Source organism: Carlito syrichta, unplaced genomic scaffold (genome assembly GCF_000164805.1).
Source record: "Carlito syrichta isolate Samal-C Ts95f unplaced genomic scaffold, Tarsius_syrichta-2.0.1 Scaffold115580, whole genome shotgun sequence".
NCBI classification, from domain to species: Eukaryota; Metazoa; Chordata; class Mammalia; order Primates; family Tarsiidae; genus Carlito; species Carlito syrichta.
Genome location: NW_007059676.1, coordinates 924393 through 938592, shown reverse-complemented (window position 1 = coordinate 938592; position 14200 = coordinate 924393). Strand labels below are relative to the sequence as shown.

At 34.1% G+C, this 14200-nt stretch overlaps 1 protein-coding gene across 11 annotated transcripts in view; it reads right to left on the bottom strand.

The window, feature by feature from the left end:
* Window positions 1-4303: 4303 nt before the first annotated feature.
* The window catches only part of TMEM161B (transmembrane protein 161B), a 69996-nt gene continuing 60099 nt past the window's right edge, over window positions 4304-14200 (bottom strand). For 7 of the 11 annotated variants that reach the window (XM_021719539.1, XM_021719544.1, XM_021705879.1 and 4 more), the window contains 4 exons: window positions 12178-12291; window positions 7915-8089; window positions 6784-6880; window positions 4304-5602 (listed from right to left, as the gene is read on the bottom strand). In XM_021719539.1, coding sequence (XP_021575214.1) covers window positions 5325-5602; window positions 6784-6880; window positions 7915-8089; window positions 12178-12291 — 664 coding nt within the window. In that variant the 3' untranslated portion in view covers window positions 4304-5324. The remainder of the gene's footprint in view (window positions 5603-6783; window positions 6881-7914; window positions 8090-12177; window positions 12292-14200) is intronic. The other 4 variants (XM_008072504.1, XM_021719524.1, XM_021719535.1 and 1 more) reach the window with 4 other exon arrangements.

Sequence of the window (14200 nt, the reverse complement as noted above, 5' to 3'; positions counted from 1 at the left end):
GTATGCTTGATGTAACTTGCAAGTACAACTCTCCAAATTATGTGCTTTTATATGCTAAAATTCTGCAAGTTGCTACAATAAATTCTGATGGTAAAAACTTAATTTTTTGTACACATACACAAAATACTAATGACTTTCAAGTAGTTCAACAGTAAAATAGATACTTAGGAATATTAAAAGAGTCACATTAAAAGAACTTTAGGAACAATATTATGTTCTTTTGTAGTAGACAGTACTGATATAAATTTAAGAGATGTTAGACACAGCATGATTTTAATCCATGTGGAACCATTTGTTATACTAACATTCATTGACAAAAACAACCTTTAATTATGTATGTAAAGGCATATCTTGGGGATTTGGTGGGTTCAATTCCAGACCACTGCAATAATGCAAATCACATTTTCTTTTGTTTCCCAGTGCATATAAGTTATGCCTATACTGTCATCTATTATGTGTCCAATAGCATTATGCCTAGAAGAGGTACATACCTTAATTTAAAAATACCTCCTTCTGCTAAAAAAAAAATGCTAATTATTATCTGAGCCTTTAAGTCATAATCTTGCTGGTAGAATATTGCTTTGATGCTGATGGCTGCTGACTGATCAGGGTGTTGGTTGCTGAAGGATAGGTTATCTGCGGCAATTTCTTAAAACAAGACAATAAGGTTTGCTGCATCCACTGAACTTTTCACAAAAAATTTATCTGCATCATGGCATGCTATTTGATAACATTTTATCCACTGTAGGAATTCTTTCAAATCAGGAGTCAAACCTCTCAAACCATGCCACTGCTTTATCAAATAAGATTATGTAATATCCTAAATCCTTAGCAACCATTTCAAAAATCTTCACAGTATTTTCGCTGATTCCATCTCAATAAATCATGGTGTTCATCTATATGAAACAACTTCTCACCTGCATGGGTTTATCTCGAGATTGCAGCAATTCAGTCATATGTTCTGGCTCTACTTCTAATTCTATTCTCCTGCTATTTCTACCACATCTACAGTTACTTCCTCCCTTGAAGTCTTGAAACCTGTTAACATCACCCAAGAAGTTTGGAATCCATTTCTTCCAAACTTCTGTTAATGTTGATATTATGATCCTCTCCCATGAATCATGAATGTTCTTAATGACAAATAGAATGCTGAACCTATGGAGAAGGTTTTTAATGCACTTTGCCCTGATAATCAGAGGAATCGCTATCTATGGCAGTAATAGCCTTAAAAAACATATTTCTTAAATAATAAGATTTGAAAGTCAAAATAACTCTTTGATTCATGGACTACATTAGCAGGCATGAAACATTAATGGCCTTGTACATCTCCATCAGAACTTATTCTGAGCAGCAGTTCGCAAGAGCAGGATTAAAATGTTTGGTAAAGTATGCTGTAAACATATGTGCTATCATCTGGGCACTGTTGTTCCATTTATAGAGCACAGGCAGAGGAGAGTTAGCTTAATTCTTAAGGGTCCCTAGGCTTTTTGGAATAGTCATTGAGAACTGGCTTCAACGTAAAGTTGCTGTATTAGCCCCTCACCAGAAAGCCAGCTTGTCCTCTGAAGTCAGGCACTGACTTTTCCTCTCTAGCTATGAAAGTCCTAGACAGCAACATCCCAATAGAAGGCTATTTTGTCTACATTACATCTGTCATTTAATGTAGCCACCTTCATCAATGGCCTTAGATAGATCTGTATCACTTGCTGTAGCTTCTCTAACAGGCACTTGCTGCTTCACCTTGTATTTTTATGTTATGGAAATGGCTTCTTTCCATAAACCTCACGAACCAATCTCTGCCAGAGTCTAACTTTTCTTCTGCAGCTTCCTCACCTCTCCTAGCCTTCCTAGAATTGAAGACAGGGCTTTGCTCTGGATTGGGCTATGGCTTAAGACAACGTTGTGGCTGGTTTGATCTTCTATCCAGACCATTAAAACTTTCTCCACAGCAGCAACAAGGTTGTATCACTTTATCATTCGTTTGTTAACTGGAGTAGCACTTTTAATATCCTTTAAGAACTTTCTTTGCATTCAAAACTTGGCTGCTGGGTGCACAAGATACCTTTTGGTGTATTTCAGCTTTTGACGTGCCTTCTTCACAAAGACTAATCAAGTCTTTTTTTTCTTAGCAAGATAACAAAAATGAGTAAAAATGTTTACCACCTTAAAGAAGAGGGCTGACATTAGCTTTTCTTTTTTAAAAAACACGAGATATCATTGAAAAAGACATTAGCTTTTTGGCCATCCTTAGTGTCCATGTTGGAGTTTTCATGGCATATAACCAGCTCAGCTATAAAGTCAGGGTATGAATATAACGAGAGGGGTAGGAATTAAAAGATGTGATTGTATGACTCTTTGAGATACTGAGTTCAAGTTCTAGCATCATAACTGTGTTTAAATATGATCCTTTAAGCCACACAAAGCTTTGTGAAGACACAGGATGATCTACATTCAAAAATCACTTAGTTTTATTTTGCTGAATAGAGTCATATACCTTGATAGACTATTTTCAATTATTTGATGGCTCAGAAAGTATGTATGAATTCAGAGAATGTAGAGACCTTATGCTTTGCAATACTGAGAATTTAATCTTTCATTTGAAAGAATAAAATCCATCCAGTGAAGTTCCAATGACAGATTTCATAATGAATTCTATTTATTGCTTCCAGGACCTGTCAATTCCATTAGTGGATGAATATCTCTTCTGAATCATAACTCAAGAAGAAATGTCACTATTTTACCAATGATACTTATATCAGAAACAATAAGACAATGAGCCCATTCTGCTTGCATGCACTGGTCATTTTATGCACAGCAATTGGAATTCTGGGAGAAATACCAAAAATAATCAAAATGCACATGATATTAAGATAAAATTATATGCCTTTCATTTCAGTCAAATCAATGGAAATGCAAAGGAAAATACAGCTCTAATTTTTAGAGTGCAATTGCTGGAGAATGGGGGGTGGGAAAGAGAGGCATCAATAGATTGTAAAATAATATTCAACAAATCATACAAAGCAAGATTATAAGAGTTCCTACTTTATGTGGTAAACATATATAATAAAAATAACTGAGCCTTAAAGCATATCACATTGACTAAATTCAATATAAAAAATAACTCTAGTATTCTAATTTGGAAATATTAAAATATTACTTGGTTTACACAAAGCACAAACCCTTTTGCACTTAAATAATGTAACTCTTGGTTCACAACATGTGTAAATAAGCCAGTTAGTTCAAATTTACTTCAAGAGGCTAAAAAAATCTAAACTAAACCTCTTAGTTAAAATAATATGCAGTTTCCTCAAGTTTACAACATACTTAGGGTGTGTTCAAGTTTAAAAAGAGTAAATCAATAGAATTTTAGAAAAGTTATTTCACTCAATAATAAATTCTATGCCCCCCCCCCCATTATGCTACTGTACAATCTTTGGAACTCAATAACTTTAATTTTTAAAACATAGCTCTTTGGTAAATACCAAGTGAGATTTTTTTTCAAGTCTAACAGGTAAGAACTTCCACATACAAAATAAATATCAAACTTTGGTATAACCTTGTTACAAGATACACTCTTATTTTGATGATGCTGATATAGCTCAAAATGTAACTGAAATGCTTCTTCGGAAATACACATGAAGCACCATTAAGTTACATTCACAATACATTTCAATAAAAGAGTTTTATCCAGTTTAAGCACTTACTTATTATTCGGTCTTTTAAAATTTCATCTATTTCCAAAATACTTAAATCTATACCAAAAGACAGGAATTTGCTATAATAAAAATTTTCAATGAATGTGAACCTTAAGCCTCAAAATTAATTATAAAAGAAAGGTTTCAAACTTGCTTTCAATAGTGGTATCAACAGTGAAACATAACACATAGCCTCCAAGAGAGCTATATGAGAAAACATCAGTTAATTAATTTATTAAAAAATATATACAAAACCTGTTTATCTTTTATAGCCATTCATGTTACAATCTTAACCCTTCACTTGAACTTTAGATATAAGAAGCATCAAAAGGAATTTTACTCATTTTGTTTCTCATTTTACTTGAATGTTTCATTCAACAAATCTTAATTTTGCACTGTAAAATAAAATAACTCTAATTCTAGAAACCACAAATATAAAAGAAGTCCTGCTTAACAAGGGCATATATGATACCTGTAGACTTGGTTAGAGAGAGAAAGATTATATTTGAAAATGACAGAAATAATTTTGATTTGGGAGAAATCATCTAAGCATACATAAAGTTTTAAGTAATCTCCACACAGGCAACACAAATAAATTCCTTACTCTGTTGAACTTTCAAAATGTACTTTAATCTCATTCCAAAAAAGAAATAGAATTTCTAGATACAAATACATCTCATTCAAATCATTTTAACATACATTCAGCAACTTAAAATACTATAAGGATTCAATATTTTCATCTTTTATAATCTCAATATATTATATATTTAATATATAATATATATATAATACATACAGGTAGTCAGCAGGATTACAAAGTATTTTTTTAAAAGTCTGATCAGTACTGATAAATATTTTTAGACTTTTAAAAGGAACTATTTAGAATCATAGAATAAAATAAAATATGGCAGGCCCAAGCCTAATAACAAGATTTCAAATGTTCATATGGCCAGTCATTTTAAAGGAATTCTCAAGTTGAGTAGAATACATTTTAAAACAATATTCTTGCCACTCTCAAGCAGCAGTATTTGTAGATATTAAGCACATACATCTCTATTAAATTTTAAATAACGATGCAGCTTTCTTTACTGTAATATACAGCAGCTATCTCTTCCTTTCTGTTGGAATTCAGTTGTTGTTTGAAAATTAACTAACATATCACCAACAGAAGTGACTTCAGCTCCTTTTCCTCCCCCAAAGCATGGCTCAGTTTGAAGATTGTTCTACAAGCAGCCACTAGGACTATTAACAGTACCTTAATACCACTAACAGCAATCAGTCAATAACTGGAGTCATATGAGATGTTCCAAAGACTGCTGGAGGTTCTGTAAACCAAGGTAATCACAAGTATTACCTTTGTGTATTACCCTTGTAGATAGCCCTCTCACAATGGTAAATACAGAGAGTAAAAATTCCAATGCCATAGTGTAACAGTTAATCTACTCTGTGATTTTAAATATTATAACATTAATTTACCCTGAGAATACAGAGGAAAACTTTAATACAAGATATGACGATATGTTTTTTTTTCCTTTGTATTTGCTTTCTTCTGGTTTTCATCAGCCCTTCAAGGGCCGAATTATCTGAACTTAAAGTGGGACTTGGATATCCTTTTTTGTTAACTGAGATTCATGCCACAGTCAGATATTGATGATAGAAAAGTCCAAAAAGGCTTGTAGAGAAGAGACAAGCAGCAATCCACCAGGTCAGAAAAGACAGAAGTCCTCGAAAAAGGAGAGGAGTAAAAATATTTTTTAAGCTACTCAGTGCCACTGTTATTTGTGTAACAGTTACCTTCATCTTTCCATCTGTCGATGGTAATTCAGAGTAAACAGAACTGGAGAGCAGACTATTATCCACTGGCAAGGCAGAGTTGGATTCTGGATAAATACCCCAGGAATGATTACCTAGAAAATTGAAGACATAAATAAAATTTGAAAAGTAACTTTTTCCAAAGCATTTTATTAAAAAAAAATTCTTTGACCTATATTTGACATTAACAAGAAGTTCAGTAGCACACTAAATCATTTTATGTTTAAAATAAAGAAATATAATAATTTTCTACATAACCCAAAAATTAACTTGACCAGACTATCTGGCCTCATCAGTAAAGGTACACATGAAAGCAAAGAGTCTAATATACTTTTAATTAACTGCACTAAAAACCAGTACAATAATAAAAACAATTTTTTCCTTGTATAAGACATGAATCAACTACCTCAATTGGAGTGACTGGGACACACTCAATAACTTCCGGGAACTCTTATTCTACTTCTAGAATATCAGAATAAATTTCTTTCTCAGAAACTATCAATGATTTTAATGTGAGAGACTATTAATAGCTTCCAGAAATTTTTTCATCATATACTTTCCTACACTGAATAGGATATGAGTCACACAACTTACAACTGAGTTACCTATCCCTTTACGTTCCATAAGATTAAAGGGCATTTACACCTACTGTCAGCTCTATGATATTACTAAGTCTACCCAAATAATACTTTTAGTTTCTTTGGGCTTCTTAAACCCCACTGGCAGACTGCCTGATTTAAGCAAGGGGAAATCATCAATGCAACAATAGATAGTTCTTGAATAACACCATACAGGGAATTAATAGCTTTGTGAAGAAACTTGTCGAAGAACTTTGTTCGCTCACTGAGAAATCTTTACTCTTTCAACGTAAGTTATCTAAAACAGAGCATTCTGTAATTTATGTAAGTTTACAAGTACCTCGTAATAATTTAAATGTTAAGCAATAAAAAAACCTTAAGTCATCCTCTTATAACACAAAAGTAACTAAGATAAACAGTGTTCACTCAGTTACTGGGTAAATCTGGGACTTAACCTTTAGTAAATAATTCTTATAAGTAAAGTATAAGTAAAGCACAAAGTTATAAAATCACATGGGCCTTAGTTTTCAAAATCAAGATGACGAATCACCTTCAACAGCTAAAACTTTCCCATGTTCTTCTTAAAACCTTTAAAGAGAGAAATAGTTTTAAGAGGCATACTTCTTTGTAGGTAACAAAAACATTATTAAGTATAGGTAGAAAGTAAAGATGTTTCTGAGTGGCCAGGGCATGCCTACCTAGTGTTTTCAAAAGCAGAGTTGTGTGAAGCAGCATTACCAGAGGTGCCACATACTGCAGTGCAATGACACAAAGGTAATAAAAGACTCGAGCCACCTGCAACCAACAACATTCTTAAGTATCTAATACAACTGACACACTATGAGTCAATTAAATTTTCAGACAATTGTCAAACTAAAATGCTTAAGATATAAGCAACCCTTTCATAAGAAGGAAGCTAAATGTTAATAAGTTTGAACTTCATTATAAATATCCCCAAATGACTTCAAAAAGGCTCAATTTGAAGGTAAGTTTTTAGAATGTGATATTAAAAAAGATTCCTTAAAAATGGTTCTTAAATGATGTCTATACATTGGAGAAAATAACCACTAAAATTTAGATGGTATACATTCACTTACATTTCAAAGATAAAACAAAACGCTTAAATTTGTAAAACATCAACCTAAATAACAACAGTAGGCAAAGTCATATATGAGCATAAAACCCCCATAAATAAAGACATTAAATATAAACACTGAACATATATGGCTGAAGTTAAATTATGAAAAATATATGAAAGGTAAAACAGAAAAAATTGTTTAAATCCTGATAAATTCCCTTAACTACGAAGGTAAATAAAAAACGGGTACCAATACCAAACATCTAAAAAGATGTGATTAGCTTATAGGGCCACTATAATGGTGGGTGGATTCCTAGTCCTCTCCTCTGAAATTCCCATTAAGTTATATACTTACATTTCATGTCAAGTACAAGGAGTAAGAGTAACGTTCAAAGGAATAAATTTAGCCAAAAAAGTTGGTATTTCCTGCATTTCAATTCATAAAGTCTGGACCATATATCAAAATGTCTTTTAAATCAGTTAGCAGGGCCCCATTTAGCATTAGCAGGCACACCACAGCTCTGTACCACCCCAAGTGCATGACACAAAGCACTAAGGCAGGAAAAGTAACTGAGACACTGTCTACACTTAGCACCAAAACCATATCACAGTCAGTTTAATATAACTGTTTCATTTATTTACAATATGAATATTATAGGTTGAAATACTATCTACTAAAGGAAAACAACTTTTTCTTATTTTTTACAACAGTTTTTGCTATTTTTCATTTTGACTACGGTATAAGACTTACCATTTTCTGTAGCTCAACTGTACTTATTCGCCCTGCTTCTTTCTTCATCTGATCCACACATTTCTGGGCTAAGTTTAAATAAGCTTGCAGGTGACTACGCATCATGACCAACCGCAAAGCACACAGCAGGATTATTAACCAGAGTCGCAGAGTATCGAAAGTGGCTTCTGTCATTCTACAGATCAAAAAGGTGACATGGTACTCTCAAAGGCCACAGTATGCTAGCATGCTAGTTATATGTTCATGTACCATATAAGAAACAAGAAATCCATACTTAGCTGCAGTTGGAGACATAAAAGAATCCCAACTCTGCCAGAGACTTACCTATATAATACTTTCATTTGCATAACAGAACTAGATTAGGTAAATGTATCATGAAAGCATTAGAAGTAACAGATATCCAGAAGAAAAATGCAGAGCAATACTAGGGATCTTTTTCTCTACCACTCTCCACCATGAAAAAAAAATTGGCTGTGATATGAATAGAGAAGTTGGATGCTCTTAAGTCGGAGATTGAGGAAAAGGAAAAAACCACAGGGTTAGGACCCATGGGACTAATCAAGTCAACAATCCATCTATCATTGGCTATACCTTTGTCTGATTCTATACATATTTGGATGAGATCTTTCACTCTGCTGAGTTTTCAAGGGGGACCTCTGGGACATACAAAATTCTGATATATTATGAAGAAATCAGATGCCTTGGATTCCTCCACAATTCATTCAACTTGCTATGTGTTGAAGTTGGCTCAGTTCTAAGCAATTCCTCAAGGCTAAGGTTAGGATCCAGGGGAAAAGACGTACCCTTGGGACATCTTTTCAGAAATCAGACCACCAGGGAGGACTCCTTGAAGGATTTCTGAAACAAGAGATTATTACTTTCTAATGCCCTTCTGGGATTTAATGTTTTTTAAAGACCATGGTTTCTGCTCTGATAAAGAACAACATTGTGAATAATTTGAAAGTAATGACTACACCATCTTTGGCATCTAGTCTAATCTCTGACACATCAGGCCTTTAGCAGGACTGCTGAAATGTACACATTGATCTGTCAGATAGAACCTGGATCTCAGAAGGGTCTCCCTGAAAGTCTTAAGAACATAAGGATAGAATGGTGCGTATAAAGCAGAACAAGTGGGAAAATATTTTTTTTAAACCTCACAATACTTCTCATTATTACCCCCATCCTTCTGTCCAGGAGTAAGCACCTAGGAAAGGAACTGATAGTACAATATAGGGAAAGTTGCCTTGCGGAATAATGTTGAAGAATAGCACCAGAAAAAGAAAAAGCAGATGAGACAGTACACCTTCAGATTGTTCATGAAATGGAGGTCAGAAATGGGGATGGGACAAAGGCTTTACTATACATGCTCTATCTTGTTTCTTTTTACAAGGTCATGAGTAAACATGGACACAGAGTTCCAATGAAAAGCATTTTAGCTAGGAAGGATAAAGGCATGACATTTTATCAAAACGTTACCACTATAATGAACAATGAGATTAAGGAGCGAGTCATGTGAGAGTAACAAAGAAGGCAAAGCTATCCACAGCTGTGAGCCTTTCCAGAGGCCTAGCAACAATGCTATGCCCCCTAGAGTGTGTAACAAGGAAAATTGACTGGCAGCAGCCTGAAGACAGATAGGATACAGGAAATGGGAACAAAAAGCACAGAATAAAGAATGAAAGGAACAGAATCAGAAAATTATTTGCTCAGTTTATGAGTTCAGGATTTAGGATAATAGGCATTAAACAATATTTTCTAATCAGATACTCAAGTAACTACACATATCTGTTAAGTTGATCTCACAGAGTCTCTCAAGAAGGTGCATAAAGAACAGGTGGAAGAAATGCCCCCGAATTTCTGCTGACATTCTATGCTTTCCTGTATGTGCTTTCTTTCTTAAACTGAAGTTTTCTCCAAGAGCACACATGGACTCTGTTTATCCACATTTTATTTTTTTGATACTGTATCAGAACACATGGATGAATTTAAATACATTTCTGGGTAGAAAGTACATGAAAGCCACGTTTGCTTCTCACTACAAATAAAGTGCTTTCCACAAACAAATTTGTCTGTGTGACGGAAGAACCTGTCACTTGCTTTCTCCTCCATCCCATTCTCCTTGATTGATGGGCAGTCATTTATTTATTTTTTTTTACCATCTATCACACAGATAGCGGATTTTAAATGAAATTAAAAACCACCTGTCTAATCACCTAATCACAATTCACAATTAAAGAAGAATAAAATGGAAAAGTAAGACTGTAATTTTGTTTGAACTGCTTATGAAACAGGTCAGAAATGGGGATAGGACAAAGGAAGAAAAAAGCCATAGGAAGAGGACCTACCTCAGGTCTTCACAAACAAACAACATTTTTGCTATAATTTAATACATACCCAAGGAAAATGTTCCTTAGCCCCATTTTCCTTAAATAAAGTATTCACTACTAATAAATCAATCTTAGACAAATAATTTAACCTCTGAGTCTGTTATTTCATCTATAAAATGAGATGAGAACAACCACAAAATATGTAAAGTATCAATACCTAGCATAATAATTGGTATAAGTGTTTATCATAAATACCAGTCTCCTTGTTTTCTCAATTTAACTAAGGCAAATATAAAAATCAAAAAATTACAGAAACATTAAATCCAATTTCTATGACCACATTTCAAGGAAGGATTAGGAATACCTGTAGTAGTATCAAAGACTTGAATTAGAAGTCTCTCAGAGATTTTGTCTAGAATCTTAGAATTACTTTTAAATACTTAGGGAATCTGTCAAGTTAAAATTACCATTAAGGTTTAGTTGTGTGGGGGAAAACAATATTACTTCTTCAGTGGCTATTTCCCTAGTTCAACAGGATTAACTCTAAAAAACTTGTCATGGTAATCACTGATTATATATTTCAAGACATATTTGTATAACAATCTAAAAGAAGTATATAATATAAAATGTGCACTGCAGAATCAATGACTAGTCACATTTTTCTATTTTTTTTTTTGAGTTGGAGTCTCACTTTGTCACCCAGACTGGAGTGTAGTGGCCGCTCCCGGCCACCGCAGCCTCGACCTGCTGGGCTCTGGCGATCCTTCCGCTCAGCCTTCCAAGTAGCTGGAACTACAGGCGCACGCTACCACGCCAGGCTAGTTTTTTGATTTATTGTAGAGACGAGGTCTCACCAAGTTGCCCAGGTGGGTCTCGAACCCACGGGCTCAGGCAATCCACTCACCTCAGCCTCCCAAGGCACAGGATTACAGGCTGAGTCAGAGCCTGGCTACATTTTTCTATTTTAATTTTGATGAGGCAAAGCAGTGAAAGGAACATTTATTAAGTACTTACTTCCAGCTAAATGCATTACATGTGCTCTTTCATTTAACTCCAATGATAACCTTGTGAGGTAGATACTACTATCTTCATTTTCCAGATGGGGAAACAGAGGCTCAGCGAAGTTAAATAATCAGCCTCAAGTGACAGTTCTAGTGAGGAGCAGTGCTGGCATTTGAACTGCCTGTCTTAACCTCTCTATGACTATAACATAGTTTCACGAGGCTAATGAGTTACCATACCAAGGATGTTTATTAATGCCTTTCAATAAATTGTTTCTATCATCTTCTGCTAATACAGTTGCCTAATTGGAGAAGTACAAACTAGTATTAGACAATGATGTTAAGGTAATATTTTTAATTTTGTTGGGTGTCATGACACTGTCGTTATGTGGAAAAATATTCTTATTTTTTAAAGATGCAAACTGAAATACTCAGAGGTAAAACTGTTATGTCTCTATGTTACTTGAAAAATACTCATCAAAAAACAAAACTAAAAAGTATATGAAACAAATATGGAAAATGTTAACAACTGTTAAATATAGGAAATGAGTAAAAGAGTTTCCATTTATACTACTTTTTTCCTACATAATTCTCACAATTAAAAATAAAAGAACTGCAGAAGGTATCTAAATAACAGACACAATGACAACAACAAAAAAGTCAGAAAACAACTGGACATTAAGAAGAAAAAAAATTTACATGTTCACAAGATAATATCAGTGCACAACGTAATAGTTATTAACATTCATTAATGAAGATCACAAAAAGGTTAAATGATGGCCTGCAGCTTCAATTTCATAACTATCTTTTAGCATTTCTATTAATGTTTAAAATATAGTGTTCTAATTTTATCATTAAAAACCTTAACATTTAAGAAAGCAGTTTTGATTATATAATAAAACAAAAATTAGTCTTCAAAAACCCATACTTACAAAGGGACACTTTCTTTACCCAATGGTGGGTTCATAATGTAGTCTTTGGTGATTGGTTTTACCCAGAGCAGAACCATAAATAAAGGTGCCAAGAAGTTGATATGAAGTAATGTTCTGAAAGTATGTGAGAAATAAATATAAAAATCCAGAAACAACATGTACTAGTAAACTAAAGAAACTTGAGTCTTACTAAGATGGAGGTAGAAACTTATTTGCAGTATTCTACATTAAGATACCACTGTTACCACCATTTTATATTTATCATTATCATTTAACACTCCTTTGAGCCAGTGAGAAAATGATGTCTTCATCTTAATTTTACAAAATAGAACATTTAATCCAGGGAAGTTAAGTTACTTTCACAGGGCAATAACAGGTTAGAGGCAAATCCAGAACTACAATCCAGATTTGTTCACTTCTATTCCAGTTTTCTTTAATAATACTCCCTGATTATTAAAGAAAAAACTATGTCTGAATTATATCTGATTCAATAAACAGGTATTTTAATGACTCTCTAACCTTTTATACTGCCATCTGATACTTTTTAGTGCAATTAAAACAAAGTGCCTGATTTACCAGGCCCAAAATACTAGAAGGCATATGGCAGATGGAACCTACTACAACAACTTACAACTAAGGAACCTTTCAATATGTAATGAGCACCTATAATGCTTAATTACATTGTTAAAATCATAAGTGATCCCATATTTTTATTTCTTCTTGAACTGCTATGAACATACCTAAACTCATTTCCCTATCCTATACATACAAATAAAATTTACAATACACCTAATACAGCAAAGGGTTTCAAGTCCGAGCTATAACTTCATTGCTAATTGTGCAAGTTTGTATCCTACAAGACAGATGGCTGGTAACAATATTTCTTATTTTAGAGAAAAGGAAAATTCTTCAGACAATTTCATTACCATGTACTACTTTCATTATCAACCATGCCTAAGAGTTATAATGGAGTGTTTAAAACTCACATAAAAATATTACGTTTTAAAATATCACTATATGGCAAATGACAGTGATGTGTGTGAGGAAACAGGGCTGGGTCAGGAAGCTAGGAATACCTAACAGGGAAAAGTAGAGCCCTGGCTCCAACCTCTGATACTAAAACAGGTGCCTGGCCACAAGAGCAAAGAGTGTGTGCTCTTTGTGCCAGTCATGTTACTCACAACAGAACTAGCTTGCTCACAGCCCTGTATCAAGACAGAGTGCGACAGCACAATGAGGGGCTGCAATCAACTGAAAATATAATACAACTCCAAATGCCCAAATGAAAAATCTTTTTAAAAAGTCACATTTTACTAAAAAGGGCACTAAAATGTACACCCCTCCAACCACCACTAAATGCTTTAAATGTTTTATAAAGTGATTCTTTCATCCCTCAGCCTGGGTAAACCATCGGATGTAGGGGAAGAAAGCAGCAGTATTAGGTATGCAGTGTTGCTAGGGAACACTCTAGTATCAAGGAGCAGCCCTCAGCGGTTTCAGTAGCTTGTGAAGGGCTCCCCTCCACCCACCCTTTTCAGTTTATTTAAATCACAACACTGGGGTTAGTGGACTGAAGTGTGTGTGTAGAAAGGAGGGGGAAAACCAGGTTTTGTCTTAAAAGAAGCCATTAGAGAGATGGGTGGTGGGAGAAAGGCAGGATATAGCCAAAAGCATGCTGAGCAAAAAGAAGGAAAAAAAAGAGGGATGAAGGAGTATGTAGTGGGAGGTGAGAATAAGAAAACACACACACAAAGCATATGTAGAAAAATGGAGGTGGGGTGGAAAAAAAAAGACTGTCAAAAATAAATTAAAGGAAAATGACACAGACAGGTAAGAGACAAGAATGTGAAATGTGACTAGAGAATCAGGATCATTAAAAATAGGATTTAAAAGAGCAGAAATGTTAGGAAATATGATCACCCAAAGAAACTTAATGACTATAAATACACATATCAAAATGGAATATTCTAAGTTGGGCTTCCACTACAAAACAAAACGATGAGACAAGAACTTTGATCTGAAT